We start from the raw sequence: 27,788 nt of genomic DNA, 5'->3' as shown, positions 1-27,788 counted from the left end.
GGAAGCCGAGACTTGCCTTTTAGAAACGTTCTTCTCTTTGAGGCGGGTGAGCCAACCTGGGAATCACAGTGGCCTCTATCCAGAAGACAAAACCAAGTTTTTCTTTTTTCCCCTACATCCAGAACACAGTCTCCAAAATAGTATTATATGGAGACTTGGCCCCAGTTATGAGTAATATGGGACACACGACGCTGCCGAGTCCAGCCAGGCATCCTGGAGGCCCCAGCAATTTATGGGCGCAGGGAATTACTTTATTTACCACAAAAGCTAAGTTCTGCAGTACCCCAGTTTCTATTTGTAACGTCGCTTTCTTTCACTCCAAGCACACATAAACTCACATTTGAAAAATATTTTCCAGCTTCTCCTATTTCTTGGACAGCAGCTTCTTTCCTTCAACCGCTCAGGATACGCTGCCTCCGTCCCATCCAGGCTCTGTTTAACACGACTCCTCCTGCTTACTCATGGCTTTGAGCGCTCCTGCTCCGTCCACAGGTACCTTCAAGTTTCAAAGCCCCGAAGATGAAAGCACTGAACCTTCCCTTGTTCCAAATCTGTGTTTACTAACTTCACTGTTTGAAGTCTAAAGACTAGCGAATGATTCCCAGCTCCCCGGGAAGGAAATCTAGACGTGGAGCGAGGAAAAAGGTGAGCCTCTTCAGACAAACCACTTCTTACAGTCCCCTCCTCTCAGAGCCGAATACTTGGCTTTGGAAAAGTTTTTAAGCCCGTGCTGGGGAATTCGTTCTTTTCTGGAAATATGTTGCTATTTATTTCCACTGCACTTGGCTCCTTTTCCCTCCCTCTCTCCCGTTCTCCCCCTGCCACATGGGACAGAGGAGGCAGAAGACAACTTCAGACCACCCAGGCACAGTAACTTGAAGGAGGTGAGGGAGGCTGAAGAAGTCCGTGGTGCTGGAGTGCCTTTGTGCATCCTGTTCCTTTCCACTCCATCCTCCCGGGTCACTTTTCCAGGCTCCACACGTGCCGAGCAACCTGCAAAGCTCTGAACATTTCTTCAGCACGCTAACCGTGACGTGGCTGTTATGATCTTTAGGGAAACAGCTGAAAGCCTGGGTCACAAAAACAAGATCAACTTTCCTCTTGATAAATCCCTGGCTGATTTCCTGACCTTCCCAGATTTCTCAACCGAGTTTCTCTTCCTGCCCTGATTATTCATTCCTGCAAGGCGTACCACTGCCAGACCACTTAGCCCTGAGTACTGCAGGCAGGCAAAGTTAGCCAGTTCCATCTGCTGCTCTTTCCCATTGTTTGCTGCATCAATCTCATTCTTTATATATATATTTTTTCAAAGGGCTGCAAATTAATGACAAATGGTTTATTGACCGCTGAGGTCATTTTCTTCTGCCAGATAATTATAGAGTCACTTGGACGCAATTCAGCCGGGTGCATTTCAGAGCAGTCAGCTACTTCGCAAGAAATTGAGTTTGAGCGATGGATTATTTTTTTCTCTTCCCATCACCTCTGGAGCTACACAATGATAATGTGGTGACAAGAAATAGCAAAACTCATATCCGCCTTCCTGGAACTGAGGGTTAGCCCCAAACTCACCTCCTGCTTCCCCCAGTGCAAGGAGCACTTCTGTGACAGAGCAGCGTGACCGCCCTGTAATAGGCACCAGCATCCCAAGGGCTGCTGAGGTAATAAAAATATGAAGGCCTAAAAATCCACCTCAGAAAGGGTCAGAGGAAAGTTAGGAACCGAGAGCATCCATGAGGAACTTTCTTCCTCTTACTCTGATTAAAGGTTAGAAGACGATCTGGGCCCATTCGTGTTTTATGGGGCAGCTCCCCAGAGCCCGGCATGGAAAGAACAGCACGCTGCCCTCAGGCGCTGGGAGAGGCAAGGAGGGGAAGGGAAACCAGCTGAAGGGTGTGCTGAAGGTCCTCAGCCTACTCCCCTCGGTCAGCAGGGACTCGAGAGCACCACAAACATATTTGCAGAAGAAAAAGAAAACATCCTCCGACACGACGAACATCAGCACACAAAACACTGAGGTCTCCTTCGCTGACCTCATTCCTGGGAGCAGGACAACGTTTATTTACGTGGCTTCTGCTCAGAGGACATTCACCTTCTTTTGGTGATATTTTGTTTTCAAAGGGTCCTGCGCAGGCCCTTTACCTGCGTGTGGATTGACAGGCCCAAGCGCTCTCTGCCAGCACCGCTCGCCCTTGACGGGAAGCGAAGGTGTCTTTTTGTTAAAATTCAGACTACATTTTGTCCCAGCCGCAGCTCAGCAGGCCTGCCCGGCCTGCTGCACAAAGCACACGCAGCCTGCCAGGGCTGCTGGGGCTCGTTTGGCAGCGTTTTCGGTACGAGCAGCAGGGCCACGTCCTCCGCCAGAGGCAAGAGGCTTCGGGAATGTCTGCCTGGGACTGCAGCCGCTGCGGAGGCTGCCCACCACCACCGGGCAGACAGGACAGGGACAGGACAGGGCTGGGATGGGGACAGGGCCCACGCCAGCGGGACGGGTACCGCCGGTTACACTGCCCCAGCAATGCGGCAGGAGGGCAGGAGGACGGACAGAGGCACACACGCCTCCCCAGACGTGGACACAGGCCCTAATGAAAGGGTCAGCAGCCGCCACACAGCCCCAGCAGCACGTAACCCTGCCTGCTGCCTGCCCAGCAGCGTTTGGGCCCTGCTCCCATCCTAAGCGTTCACCACACAGAGGCCAGGCCTGTGTTAGCCCCGGCTGGACGCTGCAGCCTGGCCCTCAGCAGTTTGTGGGGTTTCTCCAGTCACGGTTCATTTCACCCCTTCTGCTTCTCACCCTGCACCCCAGAGCCCACCCGCTCAGCACCTCAGTGCCACCACCACCCCCTTGCCACAGCTTAACTCCGAGGCCAGTGAAATTTTCTTCAAGCTTTTTAAGGCACAAAATCCCTGTCTTGCTAAAGAAAGCATCTCCCTTATGCACACAGACCCAGAGCAACCCCGCCCCGGCCTCTCCTCGCCCTCTCCACAGCACACCCAGGGCACAGGCACTGAGAACCACTAAGGGCAAAGAGAGGGGACTGTCACAGGTGGGAACTGAAAAAGACAGAAGTTTTATTTCACGTAACACACAATGTTGTGTGACCAACTACTATAGTGATGGGAAGCTTGCTTTCTCTACCTCCCCATTCTCTTGCTTCCCTTGGGCCACTGCACTGTACTCACTAGATTATTTATGAAAATACGTTACTGTGAACATATACAAAAGTTTTACCAAGGATAATCCGCCTGCAGGTAGAAAAAGCACTCTTGAAAATGAACTCAAAATAAAATAAAAAATTAACAACTGTAAGGAGCCACATATTAGGCAACGGCATTTCAAAACACCACATTCAATCTGCCTCCAGGGAATGCAGCTTTACAGCCTGCTCTCCATTTCTCTTTATTTTGGAGGTTTTCAGCCAACTCTCCATTTCTCTTTATTTTAGGTCCTTTGCATATGAAAAAAAAAGCTCTGTGTGCAGCACTGTTCGCTGTGTACTAGGGATAACCACGCGCTACTGGTTTGCTCTCTAGCACCTTCCTTTTGTCCCTGCTGATACAGAAAAGAAGTGCAGCTCCAACCAGAGGTGCATGGGGACAAAACGAAAGGCTGAAGGCACCCTGGTGGTCCTGCAAGAGCTCCTCTGCCAAGCAGAGCTCTGCACCGGGCCGATTTGCCCAACAAGTTCTCTGCACGGCTTACAGCGGATGCACATTGCTCTCCAGCTCAAATGCTGCGAGCATTCAGCGGAAAAGGCTGCAAGGCAACAATATTGGCATCATGAATTGAGAACTGGAAAGAAAAAATAAATCACAAGGCATTATATTATGTTGCAGATCAGGAAACTGCAGTGTGAAAGCTTTGATTGTCTCCGTCACTAAATGCCAGCAATGTTCCACAGAACACAAGGCAGCTTTTAAACCGGGGGGAAAACAGGGGTACAAAAAGGGACTGTACTGATACAAGAGTTTGATCGCTGAGGCAGGATCGGCGTTCTGCCCAAGCACAGCACAAAGCTGCTGTACGATGGGATATTCTTCTGCTGGAGAGGTGAGGGCTAAATACGGAGAAAAGGTTACAGCTGTTTGTAAAGAAAGAAGTGCAGAAATGGTGCAGCCTGCATCCAGAGGATCGGTCCTCAGGGAAACAGCACTTACCAAAACATGACTACTGCTTCAGAAATACAGCCTAACTGCACTCTATTTTTACATGTTACCCTCTGAACGTGTTGAGTGGCTTGAAACAAATGCACAGCCTTAGCTTAAAAGATGTAAACCAATCTGTACAACGGCTTGCAAGAAGACACCTTGTAAGGACCATCCCGTGCTTATTGACCTGCACATTTCTGCCTTGCTGTGTCACATCCTGCATGAATTGCTCCTAGAAATGAGGCCAAAAACTTGGCCCTGCTGCCCAAGCCCGGCAGTCCTGCGTGCAGAGGCAGCTGCATAACGCGGCCACGCGCCTTTGCCTGGTGCACCAGCAGTTTGCACCAGTTCCCATCCTGGTGCACGGCATGTTCGGCTGCCTCCAGCTCCACTACAACAACTAAATAATAACCATAAAGCCGAAGGAAAAACACCCTGCTTCTTACTATTAATATAACAGCTTATGCTGTTACTTCTTGATGACCACTCCTGTCCTCCAGAAGCACTGGAAGCCAGCCTCCTGTGCTGCTAAGTCACTAGTTTCCTCCTCTCTAGCAAGCCCAGTATTAATAAGCAGAGCGCATCTGCTAAGATAGGCAGCCGGTTCTGCTCTGCTGCCACAGACACATCGTGAACTGATTTTAACAGCTTCCATGCTCACAGTTTTGCTCCCCATGGTGTTACTTCGTGATGAAGCGCCCGGATGGCAGCGAGTTTTGCCAAAGTGTGCTGAAGGTGCACAGACCGGGATCCTCGCCACGCCAACTTTGCAAGTCCTGCAAGCAACTCCCCCGGCTGCAGCCCAGCATCCTCGAGCATCCCTTTATTTTTGGAGGATAGCTGGGTAGAGAAGGAGCGGTTTAAAGCTGGACTCGGCATCCTCTCCCCGCAATGCTTGGAAGAGTACAAACCCATCTTCTCGCTCTAGTTTCTCACTAGACCCAAGCCCCAGCAGCGAGCCAAGGGGAAGAACAAGCCGCTGACCCCCCCGGCCGCCGCTCCCCACTTTTCCCCCTTCTCCCCTTACCCTGCCCGCAGGCTCCGCGCTGGATGGCGATGACGGGCGGCTGGCGGAGAGCCTCGGCCCGGCGGCTGGCGGCCCGTAGCTGGCAGGAGCTGCCGTAGGTGAGCCCATCGCTGCCGCAGACGGGCTCGCTGCTGGAGCACACGCAGCGCCCGGCGGCCGCCCGCTTGCGGACAGTGCCCGAGGCGGGGACGCCGGCTCCGGCCGCCACCACGCAGCGCAGCCCCTCACCGCACGGGGGGCTGCCTCCGACGACGGGGGCCGCTCCTCCTCCGGGAACACCGCAGGGCTCGCCCTCCTCAGCCCCGCACACCCGGCAGCAGCCGCAGGCATCGGGCACGGCGCCGCCGGGGCAGGATGCGGGCAGCGGGGGGCAGCGGGAGCGATCGCAGCGCTCCGGGCAGGCGGCGGCGGGCGGCGGAGGGGCCGAGGAGGCGGCGGGGAGCAGCGCCGCCAGCACCAGGCTCCAGGCCCACAGCGGCATCGCGGCGGAGAGAGAGGAGGAGGAGGAGGAAGGAGGGAGGGAGGAAGGAGGCAGCGGGACGGCGGCGGAGCGGCGGCGGCCGCCTTTAAGCCGCGGGGCGGGGGCGGCGCGGCCGGCGGGGCGGGGCGGGTATGGGGGGGGGGGACCCAGCCGCAACACCCCCCGGCGGGGCTTTTTTTTCGGATTTTAGTGTTGTTGGTGGTTATTTATTTACTTTATTCTATTTGCTTCGGTCTGTTTATTTACTTTATCCTATTTACTTTGTTTATTTACTCTATTTTTTATTTATTTTTAAAATAAAAATTAAAATAAAAATAAAATATTTTTTTTATTTTTTTATATTTTTATAATTTTTTATATTTTTATTTTTATTTTATTTTTTATTATTTTTTTATTTTGTATTTTTTATTTTATTTTGTATTTTTTATTTTATTTTTTATTTACTTTATTTATCTATTTATATTATTTACTTTTTAATGTTATTCTTCATTTTCATCTACTTTATTTTTCCTCCCCACACACCCAGAGCAGCAGCCCAGCCCACAGACAATCCCAGAACCATTCACGTTGTAAAAGCCCTCCAAGATCCTCTGCTCCAACCGCCCCCTACCACCAGTGTCCCCGCTGAGCCGTGTCCCCAAGCACCATGTCCAACCTCTCCTTGAACACCCCCAGGGACGGTGCCGCCACCACCTCCCTGGGCAACCCGTCCCAACGCCTGGCTGCTCGTCCTGAGGAGAAATGGCTCCTCGTTTCCAACCTGAGCCTCCCCTGGTGCAACTCAAGGCCATTCCCTCTGGTCCTGTCACTGGTTACCTGTGGGAAGAGGCCGACCCCAGCTCCCCACACCTTCCTTTCAGGGAGCTGTAGAGAGCAATGAGGTCTGCCCTGAGCCACTGGAAAGTGAGCACAGCCCCATTGTTAATTAGGTGTTGATTGACCTTTTGAACAGGCTACCAATTTGTAATCATCTAAGTGTGTCTTTATCAAGTACCGGCCAACCAAGGGCCTAAGGAATTTCACCAACCCTTGGGCCAAATGAAACAATATTGAACTGAGCTGCTGCCAGTAAATGCTCAGTGCCAGCAATGGCATTAGTACAGAAAAATACAATGGCTTTTCTCCTGAAAACAGTGGAGCAACAAAATCTTAACAAAAATCTTAATAAGTCTAACAAAAATCTCACAAAATCTTAACAAACTGACCACAAAAAGCACTGATGTACTTACTGGGATGCTTGGTTATCTGAAGGTAGAAAAGCACATCGACTCCAGCATCCCCAGACAAATCCCCTTACGGCTGCTGTTTCCCAGTAACTCCTATGTTGCACAACAAGAGAGATTTCAGGAGAATTGTTTGATTTCAGAAGTGACCAAAATTGCCATCTGGAGCAGTTTGCAGCACAACTTCCTCACTTGGGTTATTAGAATCGTTACTACGTTTAAAAAGTCTAAAGAAATTTCAAAAATACTTACAAATATTTTAAATGTACGCATATATGTGCATATATATATATTAGATATTTTGGTAAATTATTCACAAGATATTATTTATATATCCCTTGCTTATTAGCTACTTTTGATAAAGTAAAAGTTAATAATAAAGGTTTTGAAATAAAAAACAAGACTTTAAGGGAAGATGAACAGTTACCAGCACAAACACATTGGCAATACAATTTAGAGAAGACTGCATAAGCACGAGCAAGACACTCAGCAAAGCCCAAGCAGGGAATTCCTACGGGCTGTCCCCACCCAGAAAGGCCATCTGCGTTCCCATCATGTTGCCTCTGATGACTTACAAGAGCTGTTTGAAGCTGCAGCAGCCTTATCTTGGCAGGTAGGAGAAAACTTTGAGCAGTGTGAAAGCTCCTTGTCCTGCCATCCTCTCTGCCTGGATGCTCATACCCCTGGGCAGGGACAGACCCCAAAGCACTTCAACCAGCACCCTGCTGACAGAAACACACTCCAAATAGTTATAACTCAATGCCTCAGTTCAAAACCCTTACCTCAGGTGAGGCTAAGTTGGTCAATGAAAGCACGAAGTGTTCGCTTAACTCTTCAGCTTAGAAAGTTTACAAATCTTAACCCTAATGTTGAACTAGTTCAAGAGCTACTGCAAGTGTGAAGTGTGCTTGCACAAACGTTTGAAACACCAGTTGTATCTGTTTCTTTCCCATAACATACATTTCTCCACAGGTTGTGCCAGCACTATCAGCCTCAAGCTCTTTTACAGACCATAAGGCACCAGCCAGTATTTTTCCTTACATGAGTAGCACAGAAATGGGAAGTGCCTTTGTTGATGGGGAGCCAGGGAAGGGTTCAACACCACACCAAAGAAATCAGAATCTATCCAAGGTCCTGCGTGGAAAGCACGAACTTGGAAAGCAGTTTGCTTTCAAATAAGCGGGACAATACTGATGACTTTCAGCTCTCAAGCTTTTATTTTTATTTTAAACGAGGGAAGGATGTGTACCGAGTATTAAAAACCTAGGTTTTAGCATGTGAATTTTATAGGTTTCACACGGATGCATGCAGGACTGAAAACACCTTCCTTTCCAGAATAAGAGAGATAAACTCTAGGGGTTTAATACTTTAGCTAACTGACAAATTTCTTAATTACCCATCTGCATCCACTACCCGAAAGGCCCTATACACCTAGAAGTTGTTTCTCACCCTTATCGTAACATTTTCACAGAAAACAGCTTTCCAAAGCCAGGAGACACCTATCAGTACTCAGAGGTGCTTACACCTGGGAGACTTACAAGTAAAATTGTGTCAGCTCCTGCTTTTCAAATGGAACTCAATGGCAGGAGACTCCACCCGAGAGATCAAATGCCATGAGATCCTCTAAAGGAGCACAGGCTTTGATCCTGCTGATAGGGATTCCCAATTTGCCCCTGACATCCCAGCCCAGCCCTTGTGGATCTCCTGCCCCACAGCAAAGCCAGTCCTGCAGGTGACAGTAAGACTTATCTCACCTATTATGAAAGCAAGTTTTCCTCAACGCCCATAAAGATACTCGGGTGATAACCGACCTGCACCATTTACTGACTTTGAAAGCTCGGTTTTGGGAAGAGCAAAGCACCTCAGGGTAGAGCTGCTGCCTGGGGGCAGCCTGTAGGAGAGAGCACAGGGCAGCAGCTCTCACAGCAGGGTTCCTACACGGCTCCTGCATGGGGGCAAGGAGGTGGCTTTGGAGTCAGCATCTGGGAACAAGGAAAAAGAGGTTAAAGGATGAGAAAGTCCACGTGGCAGGGGTTAAGGCTACAGCAGGGCAGAAGGGTCCCAGCCAGGACCCTACAGACACCATTTGAGCTTCCTGATGGCTCAATTAGCAGGAGAAAGGTGGCCTTGGGAATGCAGTGCAACAGAGTGGTTTAAATTTTTAAAAGGTGGGTTCATCTTGCATACAGATATGCAGAATGACAGTGTTGTTAGATGTTTTAAATGCAAAGCCCTAAATTAAAATGTCAAAGGTGCCGCTTTGAAGGGCAATTACTGCTACACCATTAATTACCTTTACAAAGGAGTAGTAGTTCCTTTTTTCCCTTCCCACCAGAAAGTCTGCACAGAAAATCTGAAGTGAAAAACCCAAGGTGGACACGTGGGCCACGATTTGGTTGTGGAGTCGGACTCACATTTCACTTTTCCAGCCTTCATCGCTTCAGTGGAACACCCCAGGAGAGCTGCAGCAGCTCGCTGGCTCAGGGCATCAGTGGTTGCATAGATTGTGCTCCAAGATACAGATGGAAATTAAAACGTTCAGCACACCTGAAAAACTGAAAACTGCTCATAGCACAGAGCAATCAAGACGATCTTTTAAATTTTGTTTATGCTGTTAATCTAAAAATTCCCTAAGTTCCCTTTCTTTCACCCCTCTCCTCAGCCTCAAATGAAAAATAGCTGATCTGGCTAAGAACAGTAATATTTGTCCCACAGCTTCAGAGTGAACTTTTTGGTGCTGACTTCTATATCCCTTATAAGGTTGGCTTCCTATAAAGCTTAAAATATTAGCATTTGTGTATCAACATATTCCATTAATAGTCACTTTTTATGAGGGAGGATTCTCTGTAATGCTGCATCTATTTTTAACTTTTGTACCAATTGTTTTTTACCACCCAAAGTCCCTCAGAATACAATCATAAAAATTCAAAGTTGTAAAACCAAAAAGAGTAAAATTGATAAAAATAGCAGCTCAGTAAGGAGAAAGAAGGAAGTTCCAAACTCTCTGGGCCTCAGCCCTCAAACTGCAGCCCTGATAGCCCCGACCTGCGCACGCCACACACACCAGGCCACGTTTCCTCACCTGCTGCCAGCAGCAGACACCACTCTCTAGCCTGGCAGATTGAGGTTGTGCTTGGATGAGACCCCTTACAGGTCCTTCTGAGCAGCCACAGCGTTTTAACCAGTTTCCCAGTGACATTCTGGAGTTTTTATGCATCAGTAATTGAAGCCAACCAGCTCAGATCACGACCTGTCCCAGTTCACTGCCTTGCATGGCTAGACATGTACACGCCTTACAAGTACAAATTAGTGGTTTCAAAGTGCACATTTTGTAGTATGTTTGCTTTTTTCTCAAAAGGCTACTCTTACCAGAGCTGATTACTATCTAGCTATTAGCAACAGGCCTCTCCTGAACTGGTTTGTCACAGGGAAGCATGGGTTATTTAAGACCAATGTATTTCGTTAATGCTGCGGTTTGGGTTTTGCTAATTTAGGGAATTTGCTTTTCATACTTGCATAGTTCTTTAATTCCTTCTGTTCTATTTTCGACTATTTGTTGATTCATATCATTGCCTGGAGTTGCTTTCCACAGTCAGCACCATTGCGAGAAACCTCACGCCGGCACTATTTACTGCACAAGGTCCTAGGCTACTCACGTTGTTCCTACAACATCATGGTTTGCACAGGGGTAAGTTGGTGCTGTGAACAAGTGGGGCAGGAAGAGGGATATTTTGTCTTCAGCTGGTTTGCTTCCATTGCTCTACTCAAAGCTTACCAGGAGAAAAAAGTTTGTAAAGCCTTTTTTCCACGACTCAACAAGTGGAGTTTCAAAGATTTTTAACATTCAGAAATACACTTAAAATAAAAGCCCAAGTCAGATCACTTTAAAAGCTTGAGTATGACCTCTAGGTGGTGCTGACACCCTGTTATTGCAGGAGTTGAGGCATATGACAATTAATATTAAACTACATTCAGGACCAGTATGTACATCATATGCCTTAAACGCATTTGAATCAAACCCACCATATTACAGTGAGAAGCTTACAGAAATTTATAGCCATAAAGAATAATTCAATTCCCTCTTCAATAAAGGGACAACACCAAATTTTTAACAGATGAAAAATGCAAGATAGCCTGTAGTAAAACACATCCAAGTCATTTCAGTGACCATGGATCAGGTCTCAGCCTGTGAAAAAAAAACTAAGATATTTATGAGAATCATTAGAGGATAAAGAAGCTGAAAGCTAAACAGCAGAAAAGCACCCAGTAAAACAGATGAACTAGAAGTGGCATTGCAGCTCAGTTAAAATGAGTGAGCTGCAGCCAGTGGTTGTATTTTATTCTGACATTTATTACTAAGAATAAATTGTATTGCTGCACTCAGCATGGTGTATCTAACTCGATAGAGCAAAGGCCTTACTGAAACATCAACTGAAGTTCACATACCACTGAGACACTGATCCACTTAAAAGAGAAAACTGGATTTGAAGTTCAGTCACAAGGGTGGTGCTGTCCTATCTACTGTACAGTGAGCTGATTCCAGATGTCATGGAGGTGCAGTTATTTCAGGAAAGCGTTTCTGAGAGAAATTTTGTTATGCTACAGTATAAAGCCAGGAAAAAAGGCACATTACGTTTTCTTCTCTTGCTGTTCCCCAGTCTCAGACAGGGTCTCAAGTGCTTCCAAATGGTTAACTTGAAAATGATTACACACCACCTCTTCCCTACTATTGATCAAGAAGGGAAATGAACAGCTTTCTCTTGTATACGTTGTGAAAACTCCACAAAAGAAACTGAGAAGAGTAAAACAGCTCAATGTTCTTTTTTTTTTTCCTTAGGCTACATAAGCAGATCTGATTTGAAAAGTGAAAAAGATAATTTGACCTGTTATATGGCAAAAAGGGATATATTACTCTGGTAAAACATGTAATGCACTACAAGGAAACAGAGTCAGCTGTTACTTTAAGTTACCCAAACTGATTTATTGACAATTTAAATGTGACATATTTACAGCACTGTTTCTAAAATAATTTAACAATTTTCATAGATTTAAAAAAGTACTGATAAATAGGAGACCCTGACAATTACCAACCACAAATATTTCCCTATGCTACTGAACTACAACAGTAGTTCTCCCCCCCACCCCTTTTAAAAGTCCCATAATGGAGCTGCTTTACCTCCACCCAATGTGTAAAATTGCCAATACCAAAATATAGTAAAATGAACATGCAGTGTGAAAGCTGTACCAGAGCGAGTGATTTCAGATGTTAGACTACAGTAAAAATATTTCAATGCAAAGTGTCTTCCACACAGAATGTACTTGTGAAAAAATATGCCTTTAAAGAGCTATTGTTTTGTCTTAGAAGTTAAAACCTACAATACTAGTTTAGACATTTACAGAAACTTCCAATTCCGTACTAGTTTTCACATGTATTTAAAGAGTCAAACAAAACCAGTAATATACAAACACCACTGCCGTGAGACTGTGGTTAGATAGCTTATGGATAAAAAAATGAAGGTGCTGATATAATTTAAGGTTGTGAAATTAGATTACATTTCACTCTCACATGACACCAATTATTCCATCCTTGGATCAACAAATTATCATGGTAAAGCCATCCGTATCTCTCGAGCAGGAAGTCAGTCTGGAAGTTGGAGAGAAGATGGACTTGGATGATATGTATCTTCGGTTACAGTAGACAAAAAAAAAAAGTAACAAAGCTGGACAATCTGAATCACAATAAGCAGCAGCATAAGGATATTTCTGGGGTTTTGATTAAAACAAACATTTTTTTAAAAACGATGAAAAGTACACACTCAATCTAATCCAGTACTTGAAATGTAAAGGTTCTCTCCATTTGCATCACTGAAGCCCCTTAACACAGTGTACACAAACAACAAATATTCATTTTTTAAAAAAACATATTGCACAGCTAGTAGGTGCAATACCAGACCACTGGTATACCCCTAGCATCATTTTTCTATTTTAAATAGCTGTTTCAGACTACACTATTCAGAACAACTCCAACCCAACGTTCAAAGCCATTAAGAACGGGTTTGTGTACATACCTAATCTGAAAGTGTTTCAACAGTGTGAGAAAAAACACAGGCACTTAATTTTATTAGTGCACCAAAAAGTTATAGGCCACAACCGCAGGACTATGAACAGTTCAGTACCAGTGACAACAAAACTGAGGTCTTCCACTGATCCCATACAGAAATAACTAACTGTTCACAAAGCACTGATAAGAAAACCATTTGCAAAACAGTAATCAAACGATACATTTAGACATTTAATAAAAATAATTGCTGCAAAGCCTAATGTAACACAATATAAACCCTATTTAGTTCAAAAAGGTCTAAAGTGTCCAAATTTAAGAGTCCAATTTCTCTCCTCCCCCCTCCAAAACACCACTACATGCAGTCCATTAAAACCCAAATGTGCAAAAAGTTATAACCCACCTTTAGGAGTGCATCAAAAATAGAATGACTATTCAAAATATTATTTTAGTGGAAATTTTACAGCACCATAATTAGAATTCCAAGGGAGCCCAGAATTCTTGTTCTGATAACAATTCAGTTGACACTGTTGATCCTAAAGAACAGAGGAAACATTTTGTGCATTTCCTGGTATCTGAAAGTCAGAGAGAAAATTCTTGCATATGCATAAAATCTTACTGTAGTTCAGAATGAAGTTAAATAATCACATCTGTTGGCAATAAGGTTTCCACAACATAGCATTAATTGGATTAATTTAGTTTGCCAGATTAGGAATGAAAAGTTGCTGGTACCTTGCTTACTTGCAGAAGTACTTTGGGGTTGTTTTGTCATTTATTTCCTTTTAAATTGTGCAGTTTGGCCCCTCCCTGGTGATTTACTATCAGGCTTTGAGAAAATGCATAAGGTCAATTTTTGACCCTTAGCCAAAAGGCAATATACAAACATATATATGCACGTGTGTGTACATAAACACACACCTACATATGTATTTATCAGTGTTTTTTTTTTCTTTTGTTCTTATTTCCTGTAATTTTCTTTGGTTAAAAGTCCGAGTAAGGAAATTAGAGGACCGAACACATGGATCATTCTCCAAACACTTCCAACACTACACATCGCTAACTGGAAGGCTTGCATCATCCAGATCCACAAGGCCAGGATCCTGTTCCTGAGTGCCATTTTTACTTTGGGGTTCCGAGAGGCCCTGTTCAGTCACTTTGGCAGCTGATTCTCTTGGAGCGACAACCTGGATCTTGTAGCTCCCTGGCTTGGCCTTGGTAAAAGATTCGTGAAATCCTCGCTTCTCCAAGGCAGGGTATTTGGCGTGAGGGTTTGGGACCAGAGGGCTGTTGTGAGCGACTGTGGAATGTGAGGTGGCTGGGGCTGGGACGGCAGAACGGGGAGCATCGGTGGGTTCGGGAGAAGACTCGGTATGCTCCTGGAAAAGAAGAGCACGCGTCAAATTAAGTCCCTGACATCACTTCAGAAAGATGCAGCTTCAGATTTCTCCCAGAAAAAAATCAAGACAGGAAATGTACAAAGCAAAGCAACAGCCACAGCAGGAGGAGGCAAGTGCTTTCTCAAGGCAGTGTGTTAAGTGTGAGCTTACAGCAGTATGTGACAGCAACATCATTCTCTTCATTTTACGGAATTAAATTTCTCAAATCAAGCTCAGCAGCTCTTTAGACTTTATAATGTAGTGCAGCAAATTGAGGCTTGTCATTTCATTAGTATCTTAAGTTACCATTTGAAGATGTGCACTTAAAAGGCTACTGACAGTGACATTTTTCAGAGAAAGAAATGTATTTAATCATTTACATACAACAGGCACTCACGTCCTAAATCTGGTGCTGCTACCCTACAGCCTTTTATGTCTAAATAATACAAAAAAGGCCCCAGATTTTACCCAAAATGGAGGCTGCCTCTTTCTGAAAAAGAGCTGCCTCTTTTCTTGCTTCTCTTGGTTATTCTAAACATGTTGAATCTTTGCTGGAACATCAGGTTGACTCCTGACTTTCAGACTCCTAAACCTTCCATACCCCATGATGTAAATCGACTCTGCACTCAAACTATGCTACCTCAGACCCCTTTCAGAGCCCACTTTGGGTCTGGTTGGTCTCCTCTGAGATTGGTTTTCTTAACTAGACCCCTTGAGGTGACCTCTCAGATCTTAAAGATCTTTGGTGATCTGTAATAATCACAAATCTTTAGAAAATAAAGTCTCTATATCCTTGTGTATTTTGGAATCCTGCAAACCACTGTGGTGACCTCTATACACCCACAGGCCAGATACCCCTTTAGATCACAACATTAGGATATCCTGCCTCACTTACAGCTGCATCTCCAGGAAAGATTTCTCATATTCTGCACCATACCTATCAGCTCTGTAAGGATGTCTCAGATACCTGGGGGTATCTAAGATAGCACAGGATGCTACGTTAAATGATACGATCAGAATTACATGCAGAGATGCACCAAATACTTCACTCTGCACGTATTAGGAGCTGTAGCTACTGCCACTTCTGCCATCACCAGTGTTAGTACATGAAACTTCAATCTGGGAAACCATGTGTGCACAGAAATCGAGCCACTTTTCAGCACATGATTAGCAAAATCCCATCACAGATGTGTCCAAGATGCAAATATAAATCCTAAGTGAAATACCTGTTTTCTTTCTCAATAGCAGTTTTCCAAGTTTTTTTTTTTTTTTTTTTTTAGAATGCTATGTCAGTGATTCAAAAATCTAATCACAGTGGTTTCTGCCAAATAATAAAAAGTAGTCTTTCTTTGAATTAGTATTATTGGATGAAGGAGCTGTTCTTTTTTTTTTTTGGAAATTCAATTTTCAAGTTCAAATGCAGTGAAGTACTTCGCATTATATACACATTTCTGTATTTCGTACCTGGCTTGATGATTCACTTTAAGAAAAACATTTGCTTTAGGAGAACATATGATGTAGTGATTTACTACTGTTCTTCTTTCTATTAGTAATTGTAGCTGAACAAGTAGGACAACAATAAGGGAAGTTATGACAAGATCTCTAAAAATTGATAAAAAAAAAATCAACCAAAGAATACTCAGATTTTACTACCCACACTGCCTGTAATTTCACAGTTAAGAGACTACGCTGCTTTATTACTCTTAAGGTGTACTGCTTTGAACAGCACACCAATTACACATTATAACGCTTCTATGAACAAATAATTTCATGCAGAGACTTATAAGCCATGCAAATCAGGCTACAGAATTATCCTTCCAATTACTAGAGTTAAGACGTGCATTTTGCGTGCACGCATCTGTATTAGTTTGTGGGTAGCTGAAATTTAATTTTGCTTTTGCACAGTTTCAAAAAAATGTAAAGTAAAATGGAAATATGAACTCTCATGCAAATTAGTTTTAATACTTTCCTTTTTAAGTGACATTACATAACTTACTGTGTTTTAATATCTGTTATACTTTGAAGTGCAAATAGTTGTTTTTATCACTTTAATTCCAATTATTTTAAAAGCAAGAAAAAAAGAGCAAACCTGTAAGTGAATGATATAATTTATGAGTTAGTTTTCAGTAATGGTAATGATAACAGGTAGCATTATTTTTAGTTTTTTTATAGAGCAAATTAGTCTCTAGTTCTAGCCCTCTGTTAAGAAGGCAAGTTTACATGAGAGCCCACATACGTGCTGCATTCACCAGTTCTTGATGTATACCTCTGTATACAAGGATTCGACAGCCTTCTGGCCTGCCGCATCTGGAACACAGTGCAAAGCTAAGATTAGAGTAACCTATACTTGGGGAAAGAAGAGAAGAAAGGGAAAAAGAAAAGTGATGCAGACAGTAATAGCTAGGTTGCTCAGTTAGCCCCACAAAAAAAAAAAAAGCATACACAAAGAAAAGTTACCTGCATATTTTCATACCCCCAAAACAAGATTTATAATAGCAAGTTTTATAATAGGATGTTTTATGTAAAACCAGCTCTCAGTTGCAAAAAATAATTGAGAGCTTAGATTCAAACACCAGAAACAACATATATGAAAGTGCATCTTCAAAGGCCAGATTTAAGTTACTAGATTTCAGATTATGGGGGTGATGATATATTCAGATTATTACAAAACATCCCACAGCCAAACAGTGAAAAGCCATACCGTGCAGCATCTGAACTGGGAAGTATTCCATTTGTTATATCTGGACATACTTGGAGGCACTGTGACACCGCAGTAGCCTTCAGCATAAAGAACACTAACTTATTAACTTGCGGAAAAGCAGTGAAGGTCTGGTACAGCTTAAATGCAAGTATGTATGAAATGCTGGCATCCACGTGGCTTCAGAAACAGTAAGATTTGTCACAGTGCCTCAGTTCAGCAGTGCTAGATGGTGCCCACAGAGCTTCCGACAGTAAAAGCTAATGCATGCGAGCAGATCTCTCTTTGAAAAATTATTTTAAATGTGAATCTGTATCTGCATACACAATAAACTATCAAAAACAGACAATGACAGTGTAATAGTGATAGCTGTTAAAATCAAATTAGGATTTTGTTACTTGAATGCAAAATTCAGCAATTATCAAAAACGCCTCGCAGTAATTAGAAAGGCTCAATTTTACTTGCGAACTATTAGTGGCGTGGTGACAAAAGATCCAACTGATCTTGAAGAATTTTTATAGGTTAGCACTTGTGTTATCTACGTGATCAAGACAGTGCAATGCACATAAAGCAGAATATATAGGTAAGACTAAGATAAGTGCTCAATTAAAAGTGCATAAATTTATGCCAGTCTGTATGAATTCCATGCAAAGATGCCATGTTACTACAGGACAGTACAGAGGACAGACAAAAGGAAAAACAACTAGAACTTCATGTGCACAAGTCAACATGAGCTAATTGCATTTCTCTAAGTTTCAGAGTAACATACAGAAGCCGCTGATCGTCCAGGTCCCCGCTGTGCTACAATGGCCCCAGAAATTGCTTTTATCCAACTGTGCATGTCTTCTGGACTGTCGGCCTGGATCAAACAACATGAGATATGGTTAACGCCAGCTCTTCACTCTTACAGTCTCCAGTCAGCATCAAAATCACAGCCTTAGCCTACTTTAGTAGTCTGTTACTTAAAGCCAAAGGGACTTGCATTTTTTGATGTTGATATTTCTAATGATAGTAAATTCAGGGCAAGATTTTATGCATGTATTTCTATAAAATAAGCAGTGTGAATACATGTATGTAAGTTGTGTGTATACTAGTTCAATTTTTGCTTATTTTAAACAAATAAGTTGAAGCACCTACAGAAATTCTTACAGGAGACCTGATGACCTCTCTCAGCAAACTGTGCACAATGACATAGCTTCCGTATTTTTCATTCATTTTACTTCTTTGCACCTTACTTCTATGAGGTAATTACTGAAGAGCTAAAGTAAAATAAGAAGCAGTCTACATTCAGGGTCATCTGTACATTTACTTAGAACAAGAGTCTTACAAAAATGCAGTAGATTAACAGTGAGTGTCAAGGGTGAGCTTATCCGGGATGGATTAAAAAGCTAAAGCTCCCTCTTCACCATTTGGCAGCTTTACAAAACTAGCACATCAACCCAGCAAAAACTACGTATAATATGTCACTTAATTATGTTCAGCCATAAAACAGCTCAAAACTCAGCATCTGGCCCCACTGCCTGTACTAGATGATACGGGCCTTTCTGATCCTACAAGAGAAACTCAGTTTATTTCCTCCTCCAGGAACAGGAGAGACAGTACTAAGAGCATCAGGTTCCCACAAAGACTCGCTTTGTCTAGCTGAGTGATTTGCATTATATCCACATGTTTAAATGATAACATGGTAAAGATGCAGCAAATAAAGTACTTATGGATGCATTTCACCAAAAATATCTTCAGATACAAAACCTAAGTGTTCCTGTGCTTTAGTAGGTGTTTTAATGGCGCAGTAGACATTTTAATTTGAATCTGAGAAATCTATGAGTAAATCTATGAGTAAAATTCCAGTACCACAAAATAAGACTTAATACCTTGAGTTGATACTACAGAATTTGAAAACCCAAATACCAACAGCATCACATTAGGATTTGTTCATTGCTTTTATATACTACCAACACGTGGTGTTATGTGTTATATTTCTTATGTGCAACTTATTCTGAAATACGAAGATCGCTTTCCCTCTAAAAGTCATGGCATGTTCACGTACAACTTAAAAAGCAAAATGGCAGCGCTGCTTTGCTCTATGTCAGTCACCTGGTTTTGCCCGAAGTTTTAAGAAAAATTACCTGTACATAAAAGGTTCGAGAAGTTGTTACAATTTCAAAGAGATTGTCTCTCATCATTATATCACTGCAAAGGAAACACAAATACTTAAAAAACAAGTTCAACTTTCCCACTTCATTTCATAAATATTCTAGGATGTGCAGAGAACCAAAGAGGTGCATTTGTGGGCTGAAGATCTCTGCATTCTTTACCTCTGAACTCACTTTTTTTTTCTTTTGCAAGTGCCAAGTGGAAAAAGAACAGCACCTCATACTCAATTTAGTCTTAAGGTTCTTTAGTAATTAGTATGACTTGTTATTTTTAGTTAGAACACTCTCAAACATATTATATTAAGTTTAAATATTTATTATTCTAGTCAGATTTCTGCAAAACTTCACATTTATATTTTTGTTTTGACTTTCAAAGTATTATTCCTAAATAGTAGTCTGTTTAAGTACCACATTCATAAGTCAACAGAAATAATTAAAAAGCTCTCCACTGTTTCCACCAAGCAGTCTAGTCATGATAATGAAGTGTGTCAAGTCCCTTGATTTTTCAGTGCTTCTCTCCTCACCTTTGCTTGCATTCCTGAACTTTATGGACCTCTTTAAGTGGTATAACCCTGAGAGGTTCCTTTTCCTAGGAAAATAAAAGGTAAAAATACTTTAGCAGAGTATATCTAACAACTAGAATATAGCCAAAAAGCCAAAAATCAGGTCAGACTATTGCAGCAGACCTGCATAAATGAGGACAGTCACACCTGCAAAGCATGATGCCAACCAAGATTTATTTATTTATTTTAGTAGTAAACCAACCATGGCACTTGCAGTGAAGAGGATGTCAAACAAAGAGGTAAGGGGAAAAACAAACAGCAGATTATTTCAGTAGGACTTTCACTATATTAACATACAATGAAATGCCATGAAAAGAGATGCTTTAGTCATTGTACAGCATGATACAGCTTTAGGAGTATTTCTATTATTTTCAATTGTACTACCCATAGAAGGAAAACATAACAAAACCTATAGAAAAAGGTATTCTTAAAGCACCTGAAAATTCTATTACTGCACCAAACACAAGTGTTACAATACTGCCAAAGCTTCATACAGTAGGAAAACAAGTGAGTGTGTTCAATTTTTGCCATAACAAAGTAATATTACACATAGGTTAATTTGATTTCTTGAAAAAAAATGTATTTCCACTATTATTTTCATGTGGCTATTGCAGTTATTGCAGTAAAAAAAAAAACTGATTTCATCTCCTATTGTGTTCTTTAAGCAATGTTACAATGGACTACTTCAGCTTGCAAACAAACAAAAGCTGCCAACTATGGAATGACTTCCTCTAAATTACAATTTCTAGTATATATACTTAAAAGAGTTATTTTAGTATAGTGAACAGTGAATTTCACCCAAATAAAACAATTCTCAAATGTCAGTTCTGATCATTTGTTTCTATAGCATAGAACAGTTTTAAAATCTATATCCTCAGTTATTTTGCCCTTCTTTCTTCACCCTTCAGTCTTCTCAGGTTCACCCATCCCTTACAACAGTTTTCAAAGTAATACATCAAACATGAGCTGCAAGACTTCCCCGGCAATACAGATATGTTTAAGGGAAAACCACAGAGCTGAACATTCTGGGAAAGTCACAGGCTTAGCAGACCTCAGCTCAGAAATTATTTTCCTAGACTAATACTGCGTATACTACACTATAATCCACCAGAGGACAGACATGGGCTCTTCCTCAAACTGAAAAGAACAGATCCTTAAAAGAAAAAAAGTTTGTAATTTTCGAAAGTGGAGTTCTTTTGATAGTTTTGTTGTTTTGTAAGAGCACACTATAGCAAGAGGATATTAGCATGAAGAATAGAAGACGCTACAAGATCTTAAATTCTTCATTTCAATTCTTCAAATAGTTAAACTGGAAAGGAGTATGATGAAAGAAACACTAAAAGCATATGCATTTTTAATATTTCTATAGCAGACTCTCACGGTGCAATTCTTTGCAGAGTTGGAATTTATTAGTGTGTAATCTGCACTCAGGTTGTATGATTTTTAAAAAAAATCAATTAAAATCAAAGTTTTATTATAGGCAACATGTCAGAATTGCATTATGCTGACTGCTTAACAACAACACGATCAAATTCCTGCTGCTGTTGTACTTCCTTATTTCCTACAAGGCAAAGACTTCACACTTCCAAAAAGATTTTTTCCAGAAATAGCCTAAAACTCAGCTTCTTGACATTTTTCTTCTTACATTTAGCCTGTAAACTCAATCTACCTGACTTGGAACACTAAGGTTTCATGTCTCGTGTACAGATTTTCTCCTGTTTGTTGGCCTGCTTTCTGTTGGAAGGAATTCCACGCTATCTCCAGTACCTCCCACTTTATTTTCAAATGAACCCTGAAGGCACTTAACATTTGGTCAAAATTCATCAAGAGGTTCAAGAGCTATGAGTGGGGAATAAAGATGAAACCCAAACAAACTCTGTAAGCATTGCCTCTGAACAGCAGAATTCTTTACACGTCTTAGCTGCCATGGGAAAGATCCCATCGTTTGCATGATAAGCACCCTATAATGATCAGTTGTTTCAAGAACAAAGTATATGCAAGTACAAAGTAACATAAAGTACTAAAAAAAAATTAACGTGATTACAGAATACACCCTACTGTCATTCAACGCCCTACTCACAGATTCACAAAGAGAAGACTTAAGTCCAAGTTAAAAACCACCCTAAAAGTTTTTTCTTCTTCCCAACCATGAAGAGTCATTACAGGACAAAGCAAAGAGTTTCAGGAGCAGAACACCACGTTTTTTGAATTTAAGTGTAGTTTAGATTTTCTTGTAAGTATCACTGGTAAACAACAAGCAATTGGAAACTTACCAGTTCAGACTTAAAATATCCTATTGTGTTTTCATCCAACTGAAAGTATCTTCTCTTCCAGTTCTTCATCTGTTAAAAGAGAAAATATTTTATACACATAGTCTGGAAAGTAATTCAGCAAGTCTCTGCCCAATTCTTTAGGGAAGGAGAATTGAAAAACTGTTGCAATAGAATATTAGCTTCCAGAAGTTTTAATCTTTCTTGCAATAACCTCCATTGAAATAATAGCAACTCAGCAACACAAATACCCTATAAAAACATTAAAAATTAATGAAACCCACTGATCTCAAGTACTTACCACTGCTCCTTGTTTAACACAGTAGCCAGCTTTGATAATAGCATTATCTGGAGGATGTTTAGCAGTAAAGTAAGGAAGGTGACTTTGTGATCGTTTCAGATAATTCCTATCAGCACCTTCACTGCACTCATTGACTTCTTCTTTCTAGGAAAAAAAAAAAAAAAAAAAAAAAAAGGAAAGCTCAGAATATTTTCAGGTTTTCTAAAGGTCAGAGAATAAGCATCCTATGACTACTCAGGAAATACTTGTATTATCCCACATAATCCTATTTCTGCTTTGTTTTGAAAGGACAAAACATTTCAACTGATTTTTAGAGACAACTGTTGAGGCTCTAAGGGCTCTGGTTGAGAACTTGCAAAGTTCATTTAGAAGTTACAGTAAGAAAGTGCGAGTTTTCTAAAGCAATACTGACAGGCACTCAGGTTGAAGAGTGTCAGACAAAAACAAAATATTAACTATACACACATGTAAAATACTAGAGACAGCAACAAAAAAAAAACAATTTCTAGGACCACGCAGCACAGAACTCAGGTGTTTACATGTCATTCACATGACATTAATCCAACCTCCAGCTATTTTCAGCTCAGGGAACTTCCAGAAACAGATATAGCTTTGTAGGTTTAACACCACATGACTGCTTCTTCCATAAGCCTGCTTAATCTCTTGAACTCAAAGTTTCTGGTATCCGTGTAATCTCTTGGCAAGAAGAATCTCATGTTCTACTGCTCACTGAAGGAACTCCTCCATCCCTTTGTTCCACTACTAGCTTTGTTAAGGAGTTCATAACTCTCATACATCACACATGCCATCTACTTCTGCCAATTGTTACTTTGTAGACCTCTTATATCCTCCTTTAGTTATTTCTTTTGCACACTGAAGAGCACCAGCCCACTCGCATAGTTATTTATAGCCTTGTATAATTCTTTATAATCTTGTATAAAGGCAATAAAATCCTCAAAAAATCACTCAGTAACTCTAAAAGGTGTGCATCAAAACGTCAGTCCTCTGAGCAAGGTTAGAAGCTGACTGCTGCCTTATGACACACGACCTATTCTCACCTATCAAATAACAAAGCTCCCTCTAACAAATAACACCCCTCTTGGCTTGAAATTATTACCTGGGTAGGTGTAATGATAGGAACGCCACCAACAATTTCTGTCCTGTAAGACACTTGCTTCTTTCCACCTGGGCTTTCAGCTTGACGGTTTGCATTATCCATTTGACACAGAGGATCGGACTGCTTTGGTACCTCAAAGTCAAACATGATAACCGATGTAAGGTTTTATAGAAAAAGAAAAAAATTCTAAGCATTATTCAAGCATTGTTAATTTGTTTTCAGCAGGATTTCAGAAATGTTTTTAAATTATAAAAGGCTAGAAACAATTTACATGAAAATACATTGCAATGACTAAGCTTTAGTCCTCAGAATAAAAACGGTGCTATCTAAGCTAAGTCACCAGGTGTACTGAACGCTCAAAATTAATTCCTAACTTTGCCCTAAGTATTATACCTGATCTTCAAGAAGCATGTCTAATTTGTAGTTATTTCTCACTTCCTTTCAGTAAGGAAGTGCTGTAGAAAGGAGACTTCCCACTACCTTGTGCAGCTCTCGCAGCAAGGCCATGAACACAGTGCTACGGTATCAAGATTTTTTTTAAAATAGCATTTCTGACCAGTATGAAATTTTCATTCATATTCTAATACGTGGCACAAAGACTGAGGATGCTGTAATAAAGTTGAAAACACACTTTTGTCCAATTCCAAAAGCAAAAACTAAAATGAACTCAAGTCTGGGGGAGGCTCTGTACAGCTCCTTCAAGTCTTGGAGACTAAATAAAACATTTTATAGAGATGAAATGACAACTCTAGTAGAAGAACTGGAAACATAATACACCTTGAAAGTCAACATTTGAAAGCACTGCCAAATATCAGCGAAATGACTTACTGTGATTTTGGTAGCTTTGTTCAGAACGTTTACCCATTCAACAAGGTCTTGCTGATCATTGGCTTGTAGGAAGTATTTTCTCATCCCTGCATTCATAACTGTTAAAAAATATGAAAATTAAAAACATTGAAATTTAAGAGCAAACTTTGCACCGTAAGAACAATTTCAGATAGAAAATCCACTGAGTATTTAAGCTCTGTGCTTCCTTTATTTTTAGAAAGTCATCTAAAGATGCACACACACTTGAGAAGCTACCTTCATTCATAAAAGCCAGAACAATACCACCTTAATCCCCCTTCCCTTTTTTATTTTAAGCTCTAATCTGCAGCATATAGAGTTTAAGATATTTTTATTACATAGAAATAAACCCTTGAGTTTTAATCAGGATTTTCTCCCAGATTTCTTTTCCTCAGTCTCAACTTCCCTAAGCATCAAGGCTTATAATCAGGGATTTCTGAAGTTTCTCTTCCTAGTCCTCTGACCACTATATATTAACCTTTGCAGGATACACATTAACGTGATGACAATCAGAGATTTTTATTCTTAATTTCTGGAAAATCAATATTGATTTGTAAACACATGATGCTCTGGACCAAGCATCTTTAAGACTGCCACAACAGAATAAATTTTAGTTTAGTGACTTAGTAGTGAAAGCACATTTTTTTCTACCTAGCAACACCTAGCAGTCCTTTATCCAAAAAGGACAAACATATTTCCTTTGTGTCAAAATAATCCTGATTAGGTATCTCACAAACCTATTCTGAAATTAGTTTTAAGGTGAATTTTAACAAAATCCTCCCAGAACTTCGAAGCATTTGCTGCCCTACCTATAACATAACAGCTCAAGTCATTGCTAAAAGCAAATACATGCTAGGAACAAATACTTTTCTCTTCCATTAAGTCAGTCTCCCTGAGCTCCCTCTCCCCACAAAATGGATGTATATTAAAACAGATGTATGTATAAAGCAAATTTTATTAGATGCAAATATTAATTTAAATACAGAACTGTATAAATGAGTTGGCAGGTAGGTGTAACAACTCCTAATATTTAAATGAAAAGAATACCCATGATTTTTCCTTCTGAGTATCAAAGATCATTTAATAGATCCAAAAAATCACGAGCTGGAAGCCAGCATCTTGGACAATCACAGATTCTTCGAGCTGGCCTACAGCTGATGAGGATAAACGGGTGTCCATATGCAGAGGAATCACTGGCTGCCTTGACACCCATGGTGATTACCAAGTGTTTCACTAGCTCAGCACAGAAATCCAGTGCAGAGCAGAAAACCTTCTCAAAGGCCAAAATCACACATGGCACGATTCACAGCACAAGCCAGCCTGCTGTGGATCTGCCCAGTTCAAGCAGAGCTGCCTTCCCCTGGCCTGTGAAACACTCCCCACGGCGAGGTGCACCTCAGCGAGCTGCCTCCAACCCCGCAGGCGTTCTCAGCACCTTCAGCTGAGATAATGCTGACGGGAAGGCAGCCATAAGGAACAGTTATTCATGAACGGAGCAGCGGCTGATTCCAGGCTGTGTGCGCACTTTTGTGAGTGCAAGTTGCCTGTCATGAAATTCTGGAATTATGCTAAGTTCTAGACAAGTGACTTATAAATATGAAAAATCTAATAAAAAGGGACTTACGAGCAGACAAAGCTTTACCCAAGTTGCAACAAGCTTAAACATCAAGAAACCTAGAAGGTACCCCAAGCAAATTATTTCTTCAGTGCAGCGCTATAGGCTGAAACTTGATGTAAGAGCATTGGCAGGCACGACAGTAGTTTTAGATCAATTAAACCGTTTTATGAGCAATACAGATTAAAATAGTTAAATTACTTATCTCCATAGCTGACAGGCATGCCACATCTCTGAAAACACCCATCGCTTTTAATTAGCTTATTATTGCCTCAGAAACTTCAAACATCTGAAAAACAACCCTCTCACCTACTCCTCGTTAAGCTGTAGCATGAAAAAGCCATAAAAACACCTCACGAAGAAGCCAACATTACTCCCTTATTAAAGAGGAAACAGTGAACACAAGTTATTTCTGAAAAACACCACCAGCTGCATCTCGTACTAGAATTGCAGAACATCTCTGTTTCAGGTTTCTGAAGAACACAGTTGGCATGCACGCTGCTCACGAGAACTTACCAAAACAGAACTCTGCCTTTGGCCTTAGCTTAGTTGCATCGCTAACCTAGGAGGAAAATTAACATCGTAAATATTACTGTGTACACAAAACATACATCAAACATCACAATTTTCTCCTTTAAAGAGCTGAATTTGAGGATGAGCAGCATCAGGTAGCTCATTAAGTGTAATGATATATAAAGAAAAACACTATAAAATTCAGTTCAAGATGCACATCCTATGTTAAGGAGGCAGCTTAGGCTATATGCTCCTGTTCCTTAAGTTTAAGGATTCATTACTGTCCTAATTAAGGGAAAAATCTCAGACAAAACATTGAAAATCTGTAAACATAACGCTTCTGCTTTCACTTTGAACTTCCATCTCTCAACTGAACTAAAAATTCAAGGACATTTTAGTACTCTCAAGGGCACCACTTATATTTTGGCTCCTTACCATAGTAATAGCAACTTTTCTTCAGAGATTCTCTAAACCACTGGGAAGGAGGGGGAAAGGAGAGAGGGACTGCTATTTTCACATTACAGAGTGCCTCTGCTTAGGGGGGAAGAGAAGGCCAAGCAGTCTCTTGCTTCAAAATCATTCCTTGGCCAGAGACCAAGGACACATAACTAGAAGAACTATGCAAAGTCAGACACGTGGAAGAGGACTCATGAGTAGCTTTTGTCGTACTATTCAATGTGGCACAGGGCTGGGCATGAAGATATTGTCTAGCAATGCCAGTTTCAGCAGTCCTGACTCATCCTGCAGCTGAATGTGTTTTATTCAATGGCCCAAATGCCAGCACAACCACACTGTCACAGTTTGGTGGAGCCTTGGCACACTGAGCTGCTTGCCTAGGTGCCCAAGGGCACATAGGTGCCCTTGTACCACCCTTGTGTCCATTAGAAGTGAGATACAAGATTTCACATTTCTTAAGATGACAAATGTGAGGTTTTGGTCAAATTAAGTAGTGTGAGAAAGAAATGAGGAAGGACATGAGCACATCAGGCATTTCTGTACTCGTGATACAACCAGCATCACTGATAGCTTTACAGGAATGAAAAATACTGGATGGAAGATGGGGAGATTAAGTATGAGAACAAGAGAGCTGACACAAAGAAAAGGTACAGAGAGAAGGGGATTGAAGCAGAAGGTCAATTGTTTTTCTCTACTTATTTATCAATGCAGTATCTGCTGCAAGTTTAACCACAGAGACTTAGTTCTCCATTTTCCTTTACAAGTATTTGAAACTGAATGTACAGAGAGTATAAAGAACTAAGTATTTTAATGGCACAGAGAAATTTACAGAAAAGTCATTTGCAAACTATCACTCCCAATGACTTACATAAACACCCTATCTTTTCTCCAAGACTAATTGGAATTCAAATGCTCATAAAGAACTGAAACACACCGATCAGAAAC

At 41.5% G+C, this 27,788-nt stretch overlaps 2 protein-coding genes across 10 annotated transcripts in view; both read right to left on the bottom strand.

The window, feature by feature from the left end:
- HTRA1 (HtrA serine peptidase 1) overlaps positions 1 to 5,743 on the bottom strand; it is a 30,340-nt gene extending 24,597 nt beyond the window's left edge. The window contains exon 1 of the mRNA XM_068689060.1: positions 5,174 to 5,743. Coding sequence (XP_068545161.1) covers positions 5,174 to 5,654 — 481 coding nt within the window. The 5' untranslated portion in view covers positions 5,655 to 5,743. The remainder of the gene's footprint in view (positions 1 to 5,173) is intronic.
- A 6,090-nt stretch (positions 5,744 to 11,833) lies between these two features.
- PLEKHA1 (pleckstrin homology domain containing A1) overlaps positions 11,834 to 27,788 on the bottom strand; it is a 29,335-nt gene continuing 13,380 nt past the window's right edge. The window contains exons 4-14 of one of the 9 annotated variants that reach the window (XR_011098475.1): positions 26,391 to 26,436; positions 24,242 to 24,339; positions 23,414 to 23,545; positions 22,297 to 22,440; positions 21,999 to 22,067; positions 19,687 to 19,751; positions 19,136 to 19,199; positions 17,779 to 17,868; positions 16,548 to 16,618; positions 16,308 to 16,400; positions 14,173 to 14,311 (exon numbers count right to left, since the gene is read on the bottom strand). Coding sequence is in view for 7 of the 9 variants with exons in the window: in XM_068689052.1 (XP_068545153.1) it covers positions 13,982 to 14,311; positions 16,578 to 16,652; positions 17,779 to 17,868; positions 19,136 to 19,199; positions 19,687 to 19,751; positions 21,999 to 22,067; positions 22,297 to 22,440; positions 23,414 to 23,545; positions 24,242 to 24,339; positions 26,391 to 26,436 (1,113 nt within the window). In the remaining 2 variants the exon portion in view is untranslated. Of the gene's footprint in view, positions 14,312 to 16,307; positions 16,401 to 16,547; positions 16,653 to 17,778; positions 17,869 to 19,135; positions 19,200 to 19,686; positions 19,752 to 21,998; positions 22,068 to 22,296; positions 22,441 to 23,413; positions 23,546 to 24,241; positions 24,340 to 26,390; positions 26,437 to 27,788 lie in introns of all 9 variants that reach the window. The other 8 variants (XR_011098476.1, XM_068689057.1, XM_068689052.1 and 5 more) reach the window with 8 other exon arrangements.

This window comes from Anas acuta, chromosome 7 (assembly GCF_963932015.1).
Source record: "Anas acuta chromosome 7, bAnaAcu1.1, whole genome shotgun sequence".
NCBI lineage: Eukaryota > Metazoa > Chordata > Aves > Anseriformes > Anatidae > Anas > Anas acuta.
The sequence above is the reverse complement of the archived record's forward strand: the minus strand, read 5'-3'. Positions and strand labels throughout refer to the sequence as shown.